The sequence below is a fragment of the Thamnophis sirtalis genome, unplaced genomic scaffold (genome assembly GCF_051295495.1).
Source record: "Thamnophis sirtalis isolate CommonGarterSnake01/CBP01778 unplaced genomic scaffold, rThaSir2_p1.2 scaffold_3, whole genome shotgun sequence".
Lineage (NCBI taxonomy): Eukaryota > Metazoa > Chordata > Lepidosauria > Squamata > Natricidae > Thamnophis > Thamnophis sirtalis.
Genome location: NW_028261383.1, coordinates 142,443,361 through 142,467,901, shown reverse-complemented (window position 1 = coordinate 142,467,901; position 24,541 = coordinate 142,443,361). Strand labels below are relative to the sequence as shown.

The 24,541-nt window shown below is 46.9% G+C and overlaps 1 protein-coding gene across 7 annotated transcripts in view; it reads left to right on the top strand.

The window, feature by feature from the left end:
* The window catches only part of KMT2D (lysine methyltransferase 2D), a 128,054-nt gene that overhangs the window by 58,221 nt on the left and 45,292 nt on the right, over positions 1–24,541 (top strand). For 5 of the 7 annotated variants that reach the window (XM_087710282.1, XM_087710286.1, XM_087710283.1 and 2 more), the window contains 10 exons: positions 2,930–3,046; positions 3,375–3,536; positions 4,258–4,345; positions 4,449–4,684; positions 10,980–11,053; positions 15,074–15,124; positions 15,785–17,515; positions 17,771–17,947; positions 19,525–19,673; positions 20,488–22,649. In XM_087710282.1, the coding sequence (XP_087566408.1) occupies positions 2,930–3,046; positions 3,375–3,536; positions 4,258–4,345; positions 4,449–4,684; positions 10,980–11,053; positions 15,074–15,124; positions 15,785–17,515; positions 17,771–17,947; positions 19,525–19,673; positions 20,488–22,649 (4,947 nt within the window). The remainder of the gene's footprint in view (positions 1–2,929; positions 3,047–3,374; positions 3,537–4,257; positions 4,346–4,448; positions 4,685–10,979; positions 11,054–15,073; positions 15,125–15,784; positions 17,516–17,770; positions 17,948–19,524; positions 19,674–20,487; positions 22,650–24,541) is intronic. The other 2 variants (XM_087710285.1, XM_087710287.1) reach the window with 2 other exon arrangements.

Genomic DNA, 24,541 nt, shown 5'->3' with positions numbered 1-24,541 from the left:
CAGGATCAGATTACTTTTATTCTGATCTGTTACCTACTTTCCTTTTCAGCTAATTTCACCAAAACATAGCATATCTTTTTTCTCTTTTTTTCAATTAATCTTTTTTCCTGTTCTTTATTCCTGTTCCATTCTAAATGGCAGTTTTCTTATATTATGGAAATTGGTAGACGGACCTATATGTATTGATCACTCCTTCCTATTGTGATTTCGATCTATTAGAGTTTTCGAATAACACTTTTTAGTAATTCTGTGAAGTTTAGATTACCGGTCTTAGTCATACTGGTGCCACATGCGGCATCCCTTGCTAGAGGTTAGTATGGGGGTAGTTAGTTGGGGCACATCTAGGCCACTAGAATTTTCAAAACCCGTTTTACCCCCAAGCACGGACACTCTCTTCTATGGAAGCTAAGTTGTCAAATCTAGAGATTAGTTTGCAATCAAACATTACAGCTTAAAAGCCTGCAGCTCACCAATTATAGAATATATTGACATGCACTCAAGATGCTTAGGACATAGAATAGTTCCTTATAGTCTTACTTACATCCAATACCTGTTGTAGTTATACTTGAAAGTTTGTGAGTACAGTTGTAGCTCATACAGTTGGTGCTTGTTAGTTGTAGCAGCAGCATTGGCTCCCATTAATGGAAAGATAGCACAAAATGGATTTCTTTGACATGTAAGATGAAAGAAAATTGATTGGTTGTTGCTGCTCCTGCTCCTTCCTGACAGTTTGTCCCAAGGGCTTGGGAATGGAATGAGAGGCTCCCACTTTGTCTGCCAGTGAATAAGATTTTAATAAGATGGAAGCTTTTGAGGGTGGCTACAGGATGGTCACAATGAGTGTCACTTTGTCAAGAAATCCAACTAGGAGGCCATTTTCTATAAAAGGTTTGGCCGATGATTAAGGGGGAAGGCATAACTGTTCCTTTTAAAAGGATAAATAATGCCTAACATCTCTGCAGTGCTGAACTATAAAATCACATTGTCCATATAAGCCAACACCCACTAAAATGCTTAAGAAAGATAAAAAAAAACTCACCCCAGCAAGTATCTGAATTATAATGAACAGCGCTTGTTTTATTTCTGAGGTAATAGGTATTCATAGCGGCTGGGCCGTTCTTTTTAAGAATTTTTTCCTATCACAATTATTACCATCAAAACTCTTAAACCAGCCCCAGTGGCAGTTTAGCATCCAATGTACATTTTTCAGCAATAGTATTAGTTGGCAGTGCCTAAACGTAAAACACAAGAACTTTATTGTAACATTTGCACTATCAACCTCAGCAGCCCCCAACCTTTGGGGCAGCAGGGACTGGTTTCATGGAGAAAGATTTTTCCATGGACTGGAGGGGTTTTGTGTGGTGCAGGCATCCTGCAGATGGGGCTTCACTTGTTTGTGCGGCCTGGTTTCTGGCATGTTGCACACCACTGCCAGTCCACGGAGTGGGGGTGGGGGGTTTGGGGTCCCTTGATCTACAGTAACTAGAGGGAGCATCAAAGCAGTCTATGGTGGCATAGGAAGCAGGCATCAAGATTTATAATTTAAGTCTTGCCAGTGCACAGATCTGTAGTTCAGCTAACTCCTTTCTAAGGGTAGCTGTAGCCAGCCTTCTGAGACAAGGTAGCAAAAAGCATTCCTTGTCATTACAGTCACTGGTCCCTTTTCTTTATGTTTAGTCTTTGTCTTCCCTCTACTGCGGAGAGATGCAGGTGCTTTTCAAGTTCCATTGAACAGAATATTCAGCTGAGGGTGAAAGGCGGAAAAAAAGACACACAAATGCAACACCTGGGGTAGCCCTACTGTAGAACACCTGACATAAACATTTACTCAAGTACCAAAGGTGCTTTTATCAACAGGATTTTCTGGGTTTTCTTTGAAAATGTTTCACTTTTCATCCAAGAAGCTTCTTCAGCTCTGACTGAATGGTGAGTAATGGAAGGATTTTTACTCCTTGCAGACAGCTGGTCATTTGCATCCTTTTAGCTGGTCGTTATGGTCACCTGGGGGTTTATCTGTGTCCTCAGGGACACCTGAGTGGTGCAAATAGTTGTGGAGCCTTTTTGGAGCTGTTGAAATGACTGTGTAGTAGACTGGAGATAGATGATGTTGTATCCTTCCCCCTCTGTTGAGGGAGGGCTGTCCAATTTTGGCATAGATGGTCTCTTTGACCCCTCTTTCAAACCAGCAGTCCTCTCTATCCAAAATGTGGACGTTGCTATCTTTAAACAGAGGGGGAAGGATATGACACCATCTATCTCCAAATTTGTGGTGTCATGTTGCTGTCATGTGACGTATGGTGATACAATGCTTTCCCCCTTCGTGGAGCTGGCATGGGCATGGTCTCCCCCCCCCCCCAGTTTGACATGCCTGCTCTAAACGAATGTAAATGCCAGCTGTCTGCAAAGAATATAAATTCTTTCATTTCCCACCATCCTGTCAGAGCTGAAGAAGCCTCTTGGATGAGAAGCGAAACCTGTTCAAAGAAAAAACAGAAAATCCAGTTGCTTCTTGAAAAAGCACTTTTGTGACAACCATGACCTGGATGACTGAGAATCTCCATAGACGTTTACTCTAGTATTTTTTTTTTAAATCTAAAGAGCCATTTTTATTTATTAAATTTACATGCTGCCTGTTTCCACGTCCAAAGTGACCCTGGCTGTCTTTCTAGATGCCCAGAGTCATTCCTTCTAAAAGCCTTGCTTTCTAAATACCTAGCTAGCTATAGGAGATTTGGGATACGCCTCTTGGACAAACTCACCTTGTTTCCATAAGAATGCAGCCAGCTAAGGGAGGGGGCTTAACCTTTCCTTTTAAGGAGTAAGCCATCCTTCCAAGGCACAGAGGTTAGACCTCTTGCCCACAGTCTGGCCACTTCGTACTGTAAGTGATGCCGTGTGCTGATTGACATGGTATGCTTGCTCTCTACAGGGACAGAAGAGCAGATGGTGCCCAAGACCTCTCCAGAACCTACAGGTGCCGAGAACCCAGCCACACCCCCGGGGGAGGGGGTGCTCAGCTCCGACCTTGACAAAATCCCCACTGAAGGTCAGGCGGGTCTTTGAACAGACCCTACTGTCCCCATCCCCCTGCCAAGTGTCTGCTCTGTGGAGAGCAGCCAAGAAGGAAAGCTAGGTTTCTCTCCTGGCTTCCCTTCTGACTGCTAGCGAAAGGCTTAAAAAAATCGGTCTCAGGTGTTCTCGTTTCCCATGTTTCTTGTTTTTGGCTCTCCTCATTCCCCATTCATGTCTCACTTCCCTTGTAATTCAGCCTGCTGTTATGGGAGACTCTCAGATTCCCTACATTACTGAGCTTGCTCCAAATGGACTTCGCGGACTTGTGATTTCATCGGGACTTTCCCCCCCTTTTTAAACAGAGTTGCCGAAAATGGAGAGCAAGGATGTTCAGCAGCTCTTCAAAGATGTCCTGGGTTCTGCTGAACGAGAACAGCAGCTTAATTCTGTTGGGGTGGATGCTGAGGCCAGAGGCCTGCGTGATCCAAACTGCTCCCAGCTGGCCCAAAGGCCTTTTCTTCAAGGTGAGCTGTGAATACTGAGATGGGTCATTCCGCAGATTCTTTACCTGAATGAGATACTTTGGCTTTTCTACAATTAAAAAAAGGGTACCTATGTTTGGATTAGATCATGGCTAAATCCCTTGTGCTTCGCTAGAACTCAGTCAGAAAATCAGTGCATTAATACTGGCTGATAAGTGCTCACTGGGACAGTTGGCCAAATAGATATACTTCCCCCTTAATAAAAACAAAAAGCCATTATTTTGTACACAGTACATATTTATGTCTTCTTTTACCCTTGATCCATTAACTTAACTTTTTAAAAATAAATATTTTTATTGCACATTTTTTCCATACATATCTCTATCACACTTTTAACAGATCTGTGACATTATCCAGACATTATCCATCTGGAATCAATATTGAATACATTATATACTTTCTATTTCCAAACGTTCTCACCCTATGTACATTTCCATTTCTTATTTCTATTGTCTATCCATTCATACCATTTCTCCCATACCGCATAGCATTCCGAACCATCATTTCCCTTTAACTCTAATGTGGGTTCGCCCATTTCTGCACACTCATGTATTTTTTGGACTTTATAAGATTACTTCAGACCTCACCTTCTCAAGCTCACACCTTCTTGCTTTAGGTGATACCCGCCAGAATATCTGGATGGTGCTTTATGTATGCGAACTCTTTTTGATTCCATTTCTGCAATGTCTCAACTCATTTATAGGTGGTGGTACATCTCTTGGGCCCCTGCAGCCTGCTGTGCCCATGGAGACTTATTCTGGAGTTTGCCAGTCCCCATTCCTTGATAATAAGTAAGTCACCTACCTGTACAGCATGATCTCTGGGCTCAGCCCAGCCTCCTTCCTTGACAGTTCCCCCCATTACACCCTACTGTCTTCCCTTACCTCCGTGTAGGGAGAGGAGTGGCTTCTTCAGCCCTGAGCAGTGTGAACCAGAGAGTCCTTGGGCCAGCAGCTCTGCAGCTTCCACACCAACTACTCCCACCACAGAGGGGGAAAGTGACGGACTCTCGTATAACCAGCGGAGCTTGCAACGTTGGGAGAAGGATGAAGAACTGGGAGAGCTTTCCACCATTTCACCTGTCCTTTATGCCAACATGAATTTCCCCAGCCTGAAGCAGGATTACCCAGGTTAGTTACTTATCTTTCTCCCCTTTCTTCCTTTGTGTTTGAGGTCCTTTTAATGACCTCTCAGTCAGATCTGTGGAGATGGAAACAATATGCTTCCCTTTTTGCGGTGGGCCTACTGTGCAACAGAAGTCAGCGGCTCAAGAATCCCAATCATCTTCTTCAAGAAACCAAATATTGTGGGATTCAAAGAATCCAAGTAATGCCGCTAGGATCAAATGAATCTGAAGAGCATTACAATGCCATATCCTTACTTTGGGAGTCCTCTGCTTCCATTATCGGTATTATTGTTGTGTATTATCATTGTGTGACCCGCTGTTGCCAAATGCTAATGCATTTCATTCAATTGTGTTATGGCCCATTTACAACCTGTGGACTTGAACTCCCAAAATTCCTGACCAGCCACAGATCTATGTTTGTCAGTCTGAATCAGCTGTCTTTAAGCTCTATGTTCTCCTAGCTTACATATGGAACTATTAATGTTGTCACGAAAGAAATCCTTGATTGAACCAGTTTCATGTGATAATATATCAGATGGAAAATAAATCTCTGCTTAGTTCATCGTATCCCAAATTTGTTTCCTCACTTTCCCAGCTACTGTCTATATATTTTCTATTAAGCAGATCTCTAGGAGATGATCTGTGAGCAACTTTAGAATTAATGATGGTGTTGGTCTCAGAGTATTTTTCATGAATACCGAGTTCTCTGCAATGTGGTTATTTATGAAGGAGACTGTCCAGACACTATTCCATCTTAGTTTTATCCCAGTGGTTAAAAAGCCAGGCCTAGGAGTTGTCCATGGTTATTTGTAGCAATGTGCTCAGAAGAGCTGGTTATGGATATTTTTTCAGAAATGGTTGAAGGAGCAGTGAGGTTTGGGAAGAAGCCTTGATGGCTGTGCAGACTCAGGGGTAAGGAAGGAGGATAGGGAACGTGCTGGGAAGATTGGGGAGGTCGTAGGCCTGTGGGCTATGGTGTTCTGGGATATTGGTGATAGCAGCTGAGGCAGGGCTCAAGAAAGCTCAATAAGGCAGACCTGGAGTAGTGGAGTGGGCAGCAGCTGTGTGACATGCAGCAATCTAGTCCTGTTCAGATTTGGTTTTTCTAAAAATCTGAAATAATCAAAGTGTTCTGGGTTTCAGTTGATGCAACATCGGTTTCCAGGTTCAAAGCAGGAGATTTCCCATTTCATGCACAATGCTAGTGCTTCTCGTAATCTATGAAACAAATTCTACTGTTTGAGTCATGGCTTGAAGCCTTGTGTTACCTTTGTGATTGCTCCAAAGAGATGGCGGTTCTAAACCCTGATTTGTGTTTTGCATTGTATTTTCTTAGGCATTCTTCTCTCATCTGTTGCTTTCCAGAGATGTGGAGCTTTTAGTACCATTATGAGTTAAAAATCCAACACACCTAGAAGCCACTGATTGAGAAAAATTGGCAGTCTATTATCTGCTTGTAGCAGGATACAGAATCTATGGTTTACCATAGGAAGGGAGGGAGTGGTCACGTGTGGGTATTCGCAAAGCCTGATTGGTCCAAAGACTGAGAGCAAACTCTTAAATACTGGTGCCTTCCAATCTTGGCCCAGTTTCCTCTCAGTCTTTCTTGGTCCAAGTACTGTGAGAATATTCCTGGTAGGATTTCTATTTGTTTCAATCTGATTTCTCATTTGGTTTAATTGGGCACTTTAAAAGTTTTCCCTTAAATTCTAAATTGTACAGCTGCGGCCCCAAGGGACAGTTTTCTGCCTTGGGCAGTTGGGGGAGGGCCCTGTGGGGCATTCTGCCTCCCCCCCATGGGCCCGGAGCCTCAGCCCTATCCGCAGGATTGCAGGGCTGCCAGATCCTCTCTCAGCTGCTGAATCGGCAGCTTCGCTTGCTATTTTGATTGCGGAAAGCGGTGGTGGCACCACAAGGCACGCACGAGCCGTTCGCGGTGCCAGTGATTGCTAGGAGCGGTTTTCGAGCTCCTAGCAGCCTTTGTGAACTGTGCGTGGCTTTTGGGGGAGGGAGGTACGAGCCTGGGCGCCGTGTGGCCTCCCCCGACGTTGCTGGCAGCGGCACGGGTGTTTAGCAGCCTGGCTGAGACGCTGAGTGTAATTTCGGCCGCCAGGCTTGTGCAGAGGCTTCTGGCAGCCATTTTGAATTGCCACCACATGCGCGAGGAGCGCGCTTCGACTTGCGGCAGCTCAGGCCTCATCCTTTCACAGCAGACAACAGGCCCAGGTCCCGGCCCAGGTCCCTACAGAGCCTTGGAACCCTTATTTAAGCGGCTGGCACTTGAGTAGGCTATGGAAGAGGGTGCGGAGATTCCCCAGGGCCAGGTGATGGGCCCGATCAGGAGTGGAGAGGACCTTGAGCAGGGGATGGGACAAGGGTCCCCCCCCCCCCCCCGGGTTCTTTGGCTGCCCAGCACCCATCTAAGTCCTCCATCAGGGAGGAGGCCAGGCGGCACAGGGCAATTGAAAAAACATTTGCAAGGGCAGAGAGGCAGGCCAAGTCAGCCGGGCCCTCATCCCAAGACAGGTCCCGATCTTCTCTCGGGCCTATTTCTAGCCGTTCTTCCCCTAGGGAGTTTAGCCCTTCTTCTCCCTCGGTCTCTCCCGACAGGCGTCATGCCTATTCCAGGAGGAGGGGATCCCCCTCTCCCTCAGGTGATCTTTTGGAGGGTACGTCTAGGGGACCCTGCACTTCGTGCAGGTTGGCTCCCCAGGGGCCTAGTTCTGCTTACGGAGATATAGAAGATTTGGATCAACTCCCTGAAGGTATTAAAAGACTTATTTCTGCAGCCATTTCGTGTGGCATTGCCCAGCAGGATAAGAGCTCTTTTTCTTCCAGACATGGGGGTCTGGGCCGGACCCAGTATCGTGCTTCCTCTCCTTCCATGGTTAGCGAAGCCTCGGTCATAGGGGAGGAAAATCTCCAGGACATGGGTTTCTCGGAGGATAAGGATGCTGCCTCCTCAGATGAGCCCTCTTCTTCGGGCCTCTTTGTCCCAGCCATGTTCAAGATTCTCTTGGGCAAGGCTAGGAAAACCACCAAGGTGGGGACTGGGGACCCTTCAGTGCCTCCACCTAGGGATCCTGACATGGCCATGTTTTCTGCCATGGCCACAAACAAGGAGGAGATTCTGGCTCCTCCCTTGTTTATGGAGATACTGACCAACCAGTGGGTGCGTCCCTCCAATTTCTCGACTCCTGGGAGTAATGACCGCCGGCACTATAATGTGGAGCCGACCTTTGCTCAGCCCATTCAGTTACCGGCCATTGACACTCCGGTGGCCCCCCTGGTCTCTTCCTCTCCGGTGGTATCGGGCAATGCGGCAGATAAATTGAAGCTGGAGGATAAGTGCACTGAGCTTACCTTGAGAAAGAACTTTAATGCCACTGCATGGGCTATCAAGTCTGCGGCCTCGGCCTCCTATTTCAACCGGGCCACGGTCATGTGGCTTAAGCAGCTCCAGGAGCGCATTTCCATCCAGGATGAGCGGCTCCACCAGGATCTAATCAAGATCATGGCAGCCTCCCAGTTTTCTGCTGATGCGACCCTGGACATGGTAAGTTTGCATCCAGTGCTTTGGCCACTTCTGTCACGTCTCGCAGACTCTTATGGCTGCGCCACTGGAAGATGGATAACAAGGCCAAGTGGAATTTGGTAGCCGCTCCGTTCAAGGGGCCTAATCTTTTTGGGGAGGCCCTCAACCCCATTCTGGTCGATAATAAAGAAAAAAAGAAAGTTCTGCCATCTAACGCTAAGAAGCCCGAGGCTAGGTATCATCCTTACCGTAGGCAGCAGTATAGGGCTACAGATTACAACTATAACCAGCATTTTTCTTCCTTCCGCTCTGACAGGCAGTTTCCCAGGTCGTCCTTTCAGGACAGAAACCGTTTCCAGCACCAGTCCAGATAGCCCTTTCGTGGAGGAGGCGTCTGTCCCTACCGCATGGGGAAGTGACTTGAACCCAAGTCGTCCCATCGGCAGCCGCCTTTCCCTCTATGCGGATCAATGGGACGAGATCACGTCGGACACTTGAGTCCGAGCCACGGTTCGTCACGGTCTAGGTTAGAATTTCTCTCCACCCCGCCGAATCTCTTCAGGTCGTTCCCTCCGTCCCGGAGTCTGGAGCACCGCTGCCTGATGGATCAGGCTATCACCCACCTTCTCGACATTCAGGCGGTGGAGGCAGTTCCTCTAGAAGAACGGGGCCTGGACCACTACTCCAACCTGTTCGTGGTTCCGAAGAGCTCGGGGGCTGGAGGGCGATTCTGGACCTCAAGCACCTGAACCGTTTCCTGGTGTACAGGTGGTTCAAAATGTCCTCCCTCAAATCTATCCTTCAGGACATAAGGAAAGGGAACTTCTTGGCTTCCGTGGACCTCACGGAGGCCTATCTTCACATCCCTATTTTATCCGGTCATCGCAGGTTCCTGAGCTTCTCGCACGGGGAACACCACTACCAATACAGAGCTCTTCCCTTCGGGCTGGCCTCGGCCCCCCGGACCTTCACAAAGGTCTTGGCGGCTCATCTGTGCTCCATCCCGGTACAGCTCCAATGTTATTTAGATGATGTCTTAGTTCAGGCGGGGTCTTTTCCTCAGGCCATTTCGGACCTTCAACTCACCATCTGGAGTCTTCAGAGCCTAGGTTTTTCGGTGAACTTCCCCAAGAGCCACCTTTCCCCCTCCATGCACTTCTTCACCTGGGGACGGTCATAGACTCCGTGTCGGGGGTGGTGTGTCTGTCCCAGGAGCGCCAGAGCAGCCTACGTCAACTGGCAGAAAGCGTTTGTGGAAGTCGGTTAGTTTCAATCCTCACTCTGTCACAGTTATTGGGCAAGATGGTCTCTTGCATCGGGATTGTCCCGTGGGCCAGACTTCACCTTCGGCCTCTCCAGTGGGAGCTCATCCCCTTTCAGAGGGGGTGATTGAGCAATTCTCTTCGCACTCTCCGCCTCCCGGTGGGAGTCCGGGCCTCGCTGGGGTGGTGGCTTTCCCTGGCCATTCAGCGGGGCTGCTGCTTCTGGGAGCTGGACAGGGTGACCGTCACCACGGACGCGAGTCTGTTCGGGTGGGGGACCCTGGTGGGTTCCCGGATGGCTCAGGGCAGGTGGACGGCCTCGGATCTCCACCACAACATAAATTGGTTGGAGCTGAAGGTGGCCCGCCTGGCTCTGCGACACTTTCAGGCCTCGGTGGAGGGGCGTCATGTGCTCCTCCTGACGGACAATGTGGCCACCAAGGCCCACATCAATTGTCAAGGCTCTCTCCAGCGTTAGGGTCTAGGGTGTCCTCGGCCACCATTGGCCGTTGGCTGTGTCAGGCCATTGCGGAGGCCTATGGAGCGGCTGGTCGTCTGGCCCCGTCGGGCATTACAGCCCACTCTACTAGAAGTGCTGCGACCACGGCGGCATGGGCCACGAGAGCACCTTTTGAGGACATTTGTCGGGCGGCCACTTGGGCTTCTCCGACGTCTTTCATCCAACATTATCGCCTGGATGCCTTTGCTTTGGCAGACGCGTCCTTTGGTTGGAGGGTCTTGCAGAGGGTGGCGGCTGATGCTCGCCTTGGGCCTTAGGGGTCTATTGTTCTCCCTCCCTGGGACTAGAAGCTTGGGTATGTCCCACACGTGACCACTCCCTCCCTTCCTCTGGAAAAAGAATGTTGGTCTTACCTGAACGTGTCTTTTAAGAGAAAGGGAGGGAGTGGTCACGACCCGTCCTGAGGTTTCCTTGTTGGGGCCCAGGGGAGGACCCGGGTGGTTCCCGGTGGGGGTGGGGGTGTTGTTGTTTTGTTGTTTCAGTTCTACCGTTCGCCTTCGAGGAAAGGCGATTGGAAGGCACCAGTATTTAAGAGTTTTCTCTCAGTCTTTGGACCAATCAGGCTTTGAGAATACCCACAAATGACCACTCCCTCCCTTCCTCTTAAAAGATATGTTCAGGTAAGACCAACGTTCTATAGATGTTGCTGAGTATGGCCAATGATGAGGCGATGCTTTATCCTGTAGCATTCTTGGGTTGACTGTTTTCATTTTCTGAGATGCGTTTAACAAAACTGTTTAAAAATATAGGAATGGAATAAGCAGAGGTCATGCAGATACTGACTGGGAAACTAGGCAGATGTGTTGCAATAAGATTAGAATTCTGCTAGCTGAGTGGAATAAAGTGAACCTTTCCCTAAGTAGACTCCTACGCTGGCTTTACGATAAAATGTTTTTGTAGACTCCCTGGACAAAATTAACTGGCCTTGGCATATGAGAGTTTCCCTTTCATTTCAATTTTATTCTTGTCATTCTGCCTCCAGACTGGTCTAGCCGTTGCAAGCAGATCATGAAGCTTTGGCGAAAGGTGCCAGCTCCAGACAAAGCCCCATATTTGGTAAGTGGGCCATGTAAATACGAGTTTTGAATCGGATGTTTTGTGAAGCTTTTTAAAAAACTGACTTTATTTTTTCTCTTATATTTAATAGAATTTATTTAGGTTTCTCAAGGGGAGGTTTGTACATTCTCGGTATCCTTATATCAGTGCAACTTCTATGTTCTTAGCACAATTACTACAGAATGTTGTACTGTATGTAGAGAATTTGTGTTCAGACAGCCACTCTTCAATACACCCTATTTCATTTTCTCCTAATTTTCATCCTACCCCAAGCTTTCCTTTTGGAGGGTTTCCTCTTTAATGTTTTTATCTATCTATCTATCTATCTATCTATCTATCTATCTATCTATCTATCTATCTATCTATCTATCTATCTATCTATCTAATATATGTATGTATGTATGTATGTATGTATGTATGTATGTATGTATGTATGTATGTATGTATATGTATATGTATATGTATATGTATATGTATATATTTTCTCCAGACTGAATGACCTGAACCAGTACCACTGTTGCTTGTAAGCAGATTGTGCAGAAATCCACACTTGGAAAATAAGATTGCTATTATGAACTTGTGAGGGGGAAAACAATCATTTGTTCTGAAAGTCTGTTGCATTTCTCTCACAAATATTGTATTTTTCAGTATAAGATACACCTTTTTCCCTCAAAAAAGAGGCTGAAAATCTGCGTGCATCTTACACACTGAATACAGCATTTTTTTTGCCTCCTGAAACCCTGCCCCTTCACCAAAATGGCCATGCATAGCTTGTAGAAGGTTTTCAGAGAGCTGCTGGGGGCTGGGGAGGGCAAAAATGAGTGAAAAATGGGCCATTTTTTGCTCACTTTTGCCCCCCGCAGCCCCCAGGAGCACTCTATAAGCTTTCTAATGTCCTTTTTTTTTTGACAAAAAATGGGCCCTTTTTGATCACCCCCCCCCCGAACACTCTACAATCCTCCTAAGGGTTATTCATGCCCTTTTGGGGGGGGGGGAAACAGGCCTGTTTTCACAAAAAATGGGCCGTTTTGGGGAGGTTTGCAGAGTGCAAAAACTTTTTTTTTAATTTGTCTCTTCAAAACCTTGGTGCGTCTTATACTCCGAAAAATATGGTAGATGTGTAAAGCACTTGTGCCGGTCTTTGAACTGTTTTAGGAGTGGGACACATGAAGTTCCAGGGTTCTCTATGAATAAATTAAGAGAATAACAGGCAAAATATAAATCCTGGCAATGGTTTTTCACTCAGAGTAGCCGGATATCCATTAACATGAAGAATTTGAACCAAAGAGGGTTTCTGTCAAATTATAATCATCTAGAATAGAAGAGTAGAATAGAATAGAATCCTTTATTGTCCAAGTGTGATTGGACACACAAGGGATTTCTCTTTGGTGCATATGTACATAAGAAGACAATATACATTCGTCAAGAATCATAAGGTACAACACTTTATGATAGTCATAGGGTACAAATAAGCAATTAGGAAACAATATCAATATAAATCGTAAGGATACAAGTAACAGAGTTACAGTCCTGCAGTCATAAGTGGGAGGAGATGGGCGATAGGAACAATGAGAAGACTAATAGTCATAGTAATGCAGCCTTAGTGAATAGTTTGACACTGTTGAGGGAATTATTTGTTTAGCAGAGTGATAGTGTTCGGGAAAAAACTGTTCTTGTGTCTAGTTGTCTTGATGTGCCGTGCTCTATAGTGTCATTTTGAGGGTAGGAGTTGAAACAATTTACGTCCAGGATGTGAGGGGTCTGTAAATATTTTCACAACCCTCTTTTTGACTTGTGCAGTGTACAGTCCTCAATGGAAGGCAAGTTGACAGTAATTGTTTTTTCTGCAGTTCTAATTATCTCTGAAGTCTATGTCTTGTTGGGCTGTAGAGCCAAACCAGACAGTTATAGAGGTGCAGATGACAGACTCAATGATTCCTTTGTAGAACTGAATCAGCAGCTCCTTGGGCAGTTTGAGCTTTCTGAGTTGGCGCAGAAAGAACATTTCTTCTTGTGGTTTTTTGATGACGTTTTTGATGTTAGGTGTCTCTTTTAGGTCTTGGGATATGATAGAGCCTAGAAATTTGAAGGTTTCTACTGTTGATACTGTGTTGTCTTGTATTGTAAGAGGTGGTAGTATGGGAGGGTGGTATGGTCTACCACCATTTCTACGGTTTTGAGTGTGTTCAGTTCCAGATCGTTCCGGTCGCTAGTTGTTCAACCTCCCGTCTGTATGCAGTTTCATCTTCTCGAATGAGACCAATCACTGTTATATCATCTGCAAACTTCAGTAGTTTAACAGATGGATCATTTGTTTGGGGACTAGAAAAGATTAAAAGGGATGGGGAAGACAATTACTAACTAAGAGGGGAGAAAAGAGGGAGGAGAAAGAGCAAGATGGCAACTACTCAACCAAAAGAAAGGCAGAAGTCATAATTCTATTCCTCCTTCCTTTTTCTCTTTCTTCTCTTTTATACTTTGATTCTTTTTTAAAATTCTAAATAAATGTAAGGTTTGCTAGTTCAGTATAGTGTAGTCTAACGAATCTAGTCTAGATGTCTATGGAAGAGAAGGACTGGGGTGACCTGATAGCAGTCTTCCAGTGTTTGAGGGGCTGTCGGGGAGAGGGTGGGATGGGCTTGTTCTCCAAAGCACCTGAAGGCAGGAGAAGCAGCAATGGGTGGAAACTAATCAAGGAGAGAACCAACTAAGGAGGAATTTCCAGATCAGTGGAATGAGTTGCCTCCAGAAGTTGTAGATGCTCCATCACTGGGTGTTTTTGAGAAGTGACTGAACAGCCATTTTTCCAGGGTGGTATAGGTTCTCCTGATTGAGTAGAGAGTTGGACTAGAAGACCTCCAATGTTCCTTCCAACTCTGTTATTCTGTACTCTGTAATAATCCTGTGATCCAAGGGTCTTTCAAGCCCATTTGGCCTGCCGAAAGAAATTCCTAGCAAGCCTTTCTTCTGTTCTGATGCAGCCAAAGCTAGCCAGCTCTGTGGGAATAGCAGGACTTCTCCTGTTCTATCTTGTTCAGTATTTTGGGCAGTATTCTAATATTTCTTGGATACTCCCCTGCTTCTACATACCCAGAACAGAATAGTTTTGGGTTGTCACTTCTTATTTACTTTCTTTTCTTCCATTCTGAGGACAGCTGCAGCCCCTGTCATTTGCTCCACTGGACAACAACTGCTCAGGAATCCCTTTTCCCCCCTTGTTGAATGTTTGCTCTACCAACCATGGCAAGAAAGTGGGGTTAAAGGAAAGAGTCCCTATTTCCCGCCTTCTTCTACAAATACTCGGATTTGTCTGGCTTTCTATAAACGCAGGCAGATATCTGATTTTTAAAACATTACACCGTGCTTTGGATAAGTGATTTTGATCCCAAAAGGATGTTATATACTTAACAGTATATGACTTAGAGTGACTATGTATTAAGAGCCATGCTGGCGCAGTGGTTAGAATGCAGTATTGCAAGTGAATTTTGCCAACTGCCAGGAGTTCAGTCCTGACCGGTTGAAGATTGACTCAGCCTTCCATCCTTCCAAGGTTGGTAAAATGAGGACCCAGATTGTTGGGGGCAATATGCTGATTATGTAAACTACTTAGAGAGGGCATTAAAGCACTGTGAAGCAGTATATAAGTCTAATGCTATTGCTAGAGAAATGAAAGTTTTGAGGCAAAATATTTTATCTTTTTCTTTTTTGAAGTGTTTTGAATTGATAGCCATTAGCAATAGTCAATTATTTCATATTGTGAGGCAGGTTGAACAGATATATGGGCCCAGAGTCACCCAGTCAGCTTTCATGGCTAAGGCTGGATTAGAACTCACAGTCTCCTGCTGTCTAGCCTTAACCCCCAGCCCAAACTATCTTTCATAATATTAACATACTGTATATTTTGATGATTTGGAAATAACAAATTATGTGACTTGTTCAATAGCATTGAGTGACTGGAGAGGGGTTGTATGGGAGGGATTTTGTTTGCCTTCTCTCACCTTACTCTTATTTCTCTGACAGCAAAAGGCCAAAGATAACCGGGCAGCCCATCGCATCAACAAGGTGCAGAAGGTAGGTAAGACAATAGATATGAACCGGGATTGGTTGAAACCAGGACAGGGAAATTTGGGGAAACTAGGCGCTGACATGCCGTGGTACACGTATGGAATATATTCTTACCAAGGTTGTATGTAATTCTGTGCTGCAAAAAGCTGAATCCTGTGTTGGATTTTGACCCCTAACCCGTTCCCCTGAAAAGAAGATCTTTTTCGGGCTTTTGAGCACATGCACTAAAATAAGCCCTCCCCCGAAAATAAGCCTTCCCTGAAAATATTGCAACACAGCAGCAGCCATGAGGTGACAATGCTCCTGCCTTCTGCATCTCAAAAATAAAAAGACCTCCTCGAAAATAAGGCCAAGCACTTATTTCAGGGGTCAAAATAGCAGTAGACTTATAAAAAGAAAATAAGACACTGTCTTATGTTTTGGGAAACGGTATTTTTCAGTACACATTAATCAAATTTAGAGAGAGACAGAACAGAGACCATTGATGGTGCCTCCGGGTTTTTCAAGGGTCACTTAGATACTCTTCTTCTCCTGCCTCCCCAGGAGTATCTGGCTTCCCACGTCCCTTAAAACTTTAAACTCTTCGTATTTTGCCTTTGCGTCTGCTCTTCTGGCATTGACGATGCCTTTGTCCCTCTGGGGCACTTTCTTTTCCCTTTTCCACAGCAAGCTGAGAGCCAGATCAGCAAACAAACCAAAGTGGAGGTGCTGCGAAGGCCTGACCGCCCCACGCTTCATCTGCGCATACCATCTCAGCCGGGGGTGCTGCCTGGTGCCCCTCAGCCGTTGCCACCTTCTTCCTCTACTGCTTCAGCCTCGGGACAGTCCCTCTACATTAATCACACTGCAGCTCTGCCAAGTGGGCCGGGTATTGAGTCGCCCAGTGAGCTCTTCCTTAAGCTTCCCTCTTCTGCCACCAGTGCCCAGCCCCCTGTGCAAGTGCCTTTGCACGAGCCCTACGGCATGGCCTCTGCTTGCCCCCCACCAGATCCAGGTTTTCCTTCCCCCTCCTTGGTGGGCCAGAGTCCTACAGTGCCTAGCGGCTTTGTCTCTTCCTCTTCTGCCTCCTCTGGACAATCTCCGCTCCTACCAAACCTTCGTCCGTCCCCGCAAGCTGGAGAGTTGCAGCCCACCCCACCTGGAACCCCAAGGCATCAGCCCTCCACGCCGGACCCTTTCCTTAAGCCACGCTGCCCCACTGGATCCTTGGAAAACTTGACTGTGCCTGGAAGCCCTCAGCGAGCTGCGCTTCTGCTTTCCCCACCACCCTTTGGGGAGCAGCAAAAAAAGGGATTGGATATCAAGAAGGAAGATTCCGGTCGAGGGATCGGCTCTCCTAGTTACAGCTGCAGCTATAGCAACTCCCCTTCCAGTGCTCTCCCATCCAATGAAATGAAGGCCCCGGACGTTTTTAAAGCCCCTCTCACCCCACGCCAGTCTCAGGTGGAGCCACAAAGCCCAGGTTTAGGGCATCGTCCCCCAGATTCCCACCCTCTGGCTGCTTCCCCACCCAGCCAGGCTGATCTCTACAGGCAGTCGCCTTACCCAGATCCCTATGCCCAGCCCCCACTGACCCCGAGGCCTCAGCCCCAACCCCCAGAGCCCTGCTGCGTTTTGCCTCCCCGCTCGTTGCCTTCGGACCCCTTTTCACGCATACCTGCCAGCCCACAGTCTCAGTCAAGCTCCCAGTCCCCTCTCACTCCCCGTCCCCTCTCCACTGAAGCCTTCTGCCAGTCTCCCGTCACTCCTCGCTTTCAGTCTCCTGACCCCTACTCCCGGCCACCCTCCCGGCCCCAGTCCCGGGACCCCTTTGCCCCCCTGCACAAGCCCCCTCGGGCTCAAATGCCAGATGTTGGCTTCAAGCCGATGCCTGTCTCCCACAATACCCTGGCAGTTGGGAATTTCTCAGCGGTGCCACCCCCTTCTGAGTCCCACCCAAAGACCAACCAGCAGTCTCAGTTTATCCGCTCTCCTGGCGCCAGTGTCTTTCCCAGTGCTCAGCCGCAGATGCGGTTCACCTTCCCTCCCAATGAGCCCATCAAGAACTCTCCTTCACAAGGGGTCAACAGCCATTTTGCTCCTGGCAAACCTCAAAGCACAAGCTACGTTTCTTCACCGGGCTTCCACCAGGCTGGGAGCCCTCTGGGCCCAAGCAAGAACACCCCAGATCCGTATACGATCTCCCCGTTGCGACCTCCGTCGGTGCTGCCCCAGCAGCCCCCTTCACAGCAAGATGGAGCCATGTCCTTTCTGCCACGAGGAGGCATGCCTTCAAGTGACAAGAGAGAGGAGGGGGCAATAGGACCCCCCAGCAGGGAGCTGCAAGAACTGACGTCTGGCCAGGAGGGGGCCGTTGGCAGCAACGCTACCCAGACAGAGATGGAAAAACAGCGTCAGGTTAGTGGATTACATTGGGCCAGGGAAGTTGGATTTCAGCTTTATGGGAACCAGAGCAGATGGACCGAGAGACAGGAAATGCCTTAATGGTCTTTTTCCAGTCCAGCTACCTGAGCGCGTAGCAATGAAGTGAAGGATGGTAATGAAGAATTATCTGTGTCTTGAAGGAGGCAAGAAAGGCAGATTTGCTTAAAGGGCTTCTGAGCACAAGGTACTCATCACTCTCTCTGCCCTGTTCCTTTGCTCCTCTACTAGCGTCAGAGACTCCGGGAGTTGCTTATCCGTCAGCAGATCCAGAGGAACAACTTGAGGCAAGAAAAAGAGAGCGCAGCAGCCGCAGCCACCGGTGTTCAGTCCTCCTGGAACACCGAGGGCACCGGACCAGGCTTCGAGCAGATCAACCGCAGCATGACTCCTTACCCATCGGCACAGGTAGGGACTGTAGCCCCAGACGGAGACCTGGATCCAACTGCACTGTGAATTGTGGAATCTGGCTTTCCATACTGTTTTTGATATATCCCCCAAAGGATTCTGTCAGGCACGAAAGATAGGGTCCGTGTTCGAAGGACCAATGAAACCGATTTACTGGTATTGGTAAGGCATCTTCTCAACTAGTTGTCAGCATCTGGGAAGAGTTAGATATGGGTCAACAGCACCGAAGAGAGGGTTGGACTTAATTCGCTTGTAGCTATGTAGGGATTCTGGGCTGATGTCCCTTTTCACCCTGCCCTCAGGTTCTGCCATTCCTTCTCCTACAGATTCCATTCAGAATCTGAAAGAGATGCTTTTTCTGACATTCTGGAACAAAGACATTACCAGGGTCTAAATCTGCTCTATCTGTTGTATGCATAACTTTTTACACACACTGGACGCTGCTGGGTCCAGTGTTTTAAAAAATTGATACCGCCCTGGTGGGTTAAATGTGTAGTGTTAAATCTATAATGCTAAATTGTGTTAAATCTAGTGAGATAAATGTTCAAATGAATATAATTGGGTGATGCTCTGAGTGCGCTAAACTTTGTACATTATTTATTTTATTTACTGTATTTTTCGGAGTATAAGACGCACCTGAGTATAAGATGCAGCAAGGTTCTGAAGAGGAAAATTAAAAAAAATATTTTTTGCACTCTGCAAACCTCCCCAAAATTGCCCATTTTTCACGAAAATGGGCTCGTTCCCCCCCCCCAAAAGGGCATGAATAGCCCTTAGGGGTATGTAGAGTGCTCCTAGGGGGTGCCCCCCCCAAAAAACGAGCAATAAATGGCCCATTTTTCACAAAAACAGGTCAGTTTTTTCTCTCAAAAAGGGCACGGATAGCCTTTAGGAAGCTTATAGAGTGCTGAGGTTTAAGGGGGGGGCAAAGAATGGGCCATTTTTCGCTCATTTCTGCCCTCCCCGGCCCCCAGGAGCTCTATAAAAGCCTTCTACAGGATATGCACGGCCATTTTGGTGAAGGGGCAAAGTTTCAGGAGGCAAAAAATGCTGTATTCAGTATATAAGATGCACCTAGATTTTTAGCCTCTTTTTTTAGGGAAAAAGGTGCATCTTATATTCTGAAAAATATGGTATTTTTTATTTATTCATTAAGTTTTTATGTCGCCCATCTCCCCTATAAGGTGACTTTACATTATGACTTTCTGGAAAGCGTTTTACTCTATATAGAACTCATACTAACAGAAGACAATAGTTGTAGCTCAGGGTTGAACTGTGGGGTTCTTGGTGCTCTCTGAACGTGATTGTTTTCTTGCCTGTGTTTCATTACCCAACAACGTAACATCAACAGTGCTAAAAGTCTGGATGAGACATCTTGGATGAGAAGTGAAACATCTTCACAAGAAAAAACAAAGTCCAGTTGCCTCCTGAAAACTGCTAGTATGTTGATGTTACCTAGCTGGGAATAAAAACATGGGCAAGAAAACAACCAAGCTCAGAGACACAAACGACCCCAAGAACTCAAACTGTTCTGTCAAGCAGTAATAGTTTTGAATGTTGATTCTTCCTTTCTGTAGGACAAGGGACTACTTGGCAGCCTGGGGAGCGCTCCAGGAGGCAGCAAGCTGCCCAGTGGTGTGATGGTACAGTCATCCTATATACAGGAGGACCGAGGCGCCCGGCCACCTCCAGCAGCAACACCCTCTGCCATGGATATCAATGGCAGGTAAAACTCTAGCTGGTGTTAGAAAAGCCAATCCAGTCACAATAGCAAGATGGACTGAAGGAAGGAGGCAAATCATTGATCAGTAGGTCTCACTTTCTAGCCAACAGGAGGTATCTTGCTTGTTTGTGACTCACTCCACTCACATTTATGCATCTCCCCCCCCCCCCGCAAAGCATTCTAGAATTAAGTCGCAGTGGCGCAGTGGTTTGAATGCAGTACTGCAGGCTAATTCTGCTGACTACCAACTGCCTGCAATTTGGCAGTTCAAATCTCACCAGGCTGAAGGTTGACGCAGCTTTCTATCCTTCAGAGGTCAGTAAGTTGAGGACCCAGATTGTTGGGAGCAATAGGCTGACCCTGAAAACCACTTACAGAGGGCACTGCCAAGTGGTATATAAGTCTAAGTGCTATTGCTATTGTGCCACAGAAATTCAGTGATAAAACGATGATATGGAGTAGCAGAAGTAAGCTGTGCATATTATTCATTTATTAAATTTATATTGCTGCCCAATTCTTGGCAACTGTGGTTTACAAATGATTTAAACGGGGGGAAAGTTGCAAACAAAAGGATAGAGATGGCAGAATAGTAAAACTGGATAAAAACAGATACTAGTCACAACTGCCACCTAGTAGGGAAACTGACCCCTATTTTTGAGGATTTCTTCATACTGGCACCATTACCTGGGGGGAGGGGGGAGTTATGAAAGATATTGATCTATCAAATTTGTAAATTTCCCATCTTGCTGTTTGGACCGACTTCAGAAAGCCATTTAGGTTACCCAACCCATTTTTTAAAAAATGTCTCCTTTTTCAGGCCATCGGTGACAGCAGCTTCCCAGCCCTTTTATCCCCGCAGTGTCTTCCAAACGCCACCTACACAGCAACAGATGTGGCAACAGCAGCAGCAGCAACAACAACAAGCAGCATCCATGCGTCTCCCAATCTCTTCACGTTTCCCCCAGCCCCCCACCCAAGACCTAAGTCGACAAACTTTGGGAGGCCTGGCGCCACGCCTGCCCAGTCCTGGTGAACAATTTCAGACTTCCTCTGGCCCACTGGGAGCCCAGTTCATTGAGTTGCGGCACCACATCCCAAAGGGAGTGCTAGGAAGTGGAGCTGGCCCTCCCTTCATCCAACAGAATCTTCAGGCTCGACCCAGATTCTTCCTGCCTGGGAACGATAGCACCAATCAGGCTTTGAAAGCTTCTGTTATGCCTGTGCAGGCCCCTGTCCTGGGAAACCAAGGCCTACAATCACAGAAAATCCCTATTTCATCCTCTCTTCAGGATTCAGAGATGAGCAATAATCATCACTCTCATGCCAAGGCCATTCCCCAGTTGATATTGCCCCCCGGCAACATGGAAGTGCGACACATCGCAGCTCGGACATCCTCTTCATCTGTCCCTAAAGATGTACCCCTCACCTCAACTAACATTGATTCTACCCCAGCCGCTGGCAAGAATCAGCTAAGTCTGGTCAGTAGGCCATTACCTTGCGAGGTCCCTGTGGAACCCGATTTGGATGATGAGTTTGATTCTCACAAGGATCTTGTTGAAGATGACGATGACTTGGCCAACTTAAGCCTTGATCCAGACGTTGCCAAGGGTGATGATGATCTTGACAACCTAGATAACCTGGAAACCAATGACCCTCACCTCGATGATCTATTAAATGGTGATGAGTTTGATTTGCTGGCATATACAGACCCAGAGCTGGATACTGGAGATAAGAAGGATATCTTCAATGAGCATCTGCGGTTGGTGGAATCTGCCAACGAAAAGGCTGAACGTGAGGATCGGCTTAAAAAAGAACCCTCCGTAAGTCCCTACCTCAAGGATGCTCCTTCTGCTGGTGTTGGCAAGCCAGATGAACAGAAGTCACCATTAATTCCCAGAGATGATGTTCCCAAAGTGAAAGAGGGACTTGGTCTTCTTCAGGTTCCCTGTTCATCTTCTGCAAGGGTGTCTCCATCCCCCATCCTTGCAACCTTCAAGGCCCAAAGTGACCTGCTGGACAGCAAAATGGCTAGCCTGCCAGCTGATATCAAACCCAAGATAGAAGAAGGGTGTTTAAAATCCTCGCCCTGCCAGTTTAACACTAGCACTGTAGAGAAGCCTCCTGTGAAATCTGAAGGAGCAGAGAAAATGATTGCTACTTTAGGAGTCAACATCAAAACCAACCAGAATCTTATGAGTCCTGGTGGAGTGCAACTTGGCATGACTCAGTTCCACAGCAACAATCACCCTCCCATATCAGATAAAGTCCTCTACAGCACCCAAACTCGTCCATCGCTTATTCCTGTCTCAATGCCCAACAACACTAATTCCATCCTGGAAAAGTTTGAGCTAGATGGAGGACCCTTGAGTTTGAGTAGCAGTCAACAGCATTCTCCAGCTGATGAACTAGACAAAATGGAAAGCTCCTTGGTGGCAAGTGAGCTCCCTCTCCTGATTGAAGATCTGCTGGAACATGAAAAGAAGGAACTGCAGAAGAAACAGCAGATGTCTGCCCAAATGCCAGGGGGTTCCCAACACCTCCAGCCCCACACTGTATTGGCACATCCTGCTCCCCCTCCCCAACCTCATGATGGGCAGCTAGTAAGTCCTCAGCAACAGCTTCAGTTGAGCATTGTGGCCAGACCACAGGGCATGGTGGGCAACCAGCAACTGATGCAGCAGCAGCAGCAACAACGTCTGGCTGGTCCCCAGCAAAACCAAGGGCTAGCACCACACCTGGCAGTGCCTCAGAACCAATCTCAACTGCTTACCCCCCAGCATGGCATGCAGGCAGCTCACAACCAACAGACCCAACAGCAGCTCTTAGCCCAGAAGAATATGCAAGGTGTCCAGCAGCAGCAGCAGCAGCAGCAAATGATGGGACTTAAGCCTCAGCAAATTGTGATGCAACAGCAGCAGCAACAACAACAGCAGCAGCAGCAGCAGCAGCAGTTGGCTAACAGTTTCTTTCCTGATACTGGTATGTATCAGGTGTAAAAGATCAGGACCACATGCGAAATTCCAGTTAAACTTTATTACTAATTATACCTATATATAAGCATCTACTCAGCTAATGGTTAGCACTAACTTGACATTAGATAAGGATCAATGGAATTCAAGAGGGTTGGATTTGGTCCATTTGTGACTATATAGAGACTCTAGGCTAATTCCTCTTTTGACTCCACTGCCAGATTCTGCCATTCTTTCTCTTACATGATGGGAATTACAGCTAATCCCCGGGTTACGAGGGTTCATTTAGCACCCAGCGCCCATTCGAAATTATGAAATAAGCACCTCCTAGTGTTTACGAGCAAGTTCCAAAATTACAAATGTTGCAGCACCACAGCGTTCACCCTTATGAAAGACTGCAGGCCAGCAACATTCACCCTATTTCCCCCGCTCCCCATAGCTGCTTCCCCTCCCATTCTGCCCGGGGCTGGACTCACTTACCTTACAAGATCGGTCTCCTCTCTGCCATGGTTACTTTGCTTTTGAGGGACAGGAGAGTTGATGGAAGCTCTTGGGTGTCGTAATATTGTGCGAGTTCAGCACCTATTTTGCAGTGACTGGGTGCCTGAACTCATGCAAGATCACAGACCACAGAAACATTCATTCTTGGCACGAAAACTGTTTGTGGTGCCTGCCTTCTGCTCCTCCTCCCCAACTCCTTTCTGCTGCCACCAGGATACTTTTTGCTGAGACGGAGACTGAAAGCTGCTTCACTGAGGAATTCTCTCCCTTTTGAAATGCCCCATAGACATCTACGAGACCTTTTAAAATGGAGGGATTCACTTTTTTTGAAACACGCCATAGACGCCTATGAGGCCTTTGAAAATGGAGCAAATCACTCCATTTTCAAAGGCCTCATAGATATTTCTGGGGCGTTTCAAAATGAAGCAAATCCATCGATTTTCAAAGGCCTCATAGGTGCCTATGGGTCATTTCAATACGGAGCAAATCCCTCTGTTTTCAAAGGCCCCACACAGTTGCACACAGATGAAGCATCCAGTCTCCATCAGGTCTCCATCTGGATGAAAAGTGTCCCGGTGGTGGTGGAAAGGAGGTGGGGGATGAGTAGGTGACAGGCACCGCAAACACTTTTCGCGCCCAGGAGCTTCCATCGACTCTTCTCTCCCTCAGAGCGAAAAAAAGAATCGGCAGAGAGGAGACAGATCTTTGCAAGATAAGTGAGTGCAGCGCAGCAAGGAGTGGGAAGTATGAGGTATCTTAGTGAGTTGGGGAGGCCTTGGGGGCCTGCTCCATCACTATCCCCCCCCCAGGTCTTCCCCACCCTGAGATACCTCATGTGCACTTAATGAACTGTGCATTCACCTACACATTAAATTAGCGAATGCATGCACGAAAGCAGGGAGTGATCTCATTCAAGGTACGAGATTCACTCCCACAAATCCTCAAGGTACAAATGGAATGGGCAGGCTCAATTACATTCATAACTTGAGGATTCCCTGTATATCAGCCTATTTATTTCATTTTGGCCAGGATATGTAGAGTTCTTAATTGCCATTATGCAAGTCCTGCTTTAATTGCAAGTTAAAATTTGCTATTCTAACTAATTAAAGGGGCTAACAGAAAAGGAAATATGTGGAGAATTGAATGCCATGGCATTTTCAATGCCAAACCTGATCTAAATTCAAAGGCAGTCTTTTCTTAATCTGCTAAGAAAAGCACATAGTTTAACATGAATAACAAATATCCAAGTGCAAAATACAGTATGTGTGTGTGTACATTCTGTTTTCAATGTGATCTGAGCGAATCAGCCTAGATCACACCTAGCCTTTATTTTCATCTTATCATTTCTATCTACTGACTTAAATAGCTTCAGCCAACTGGAAGCTGTGTAGCAGCACATCT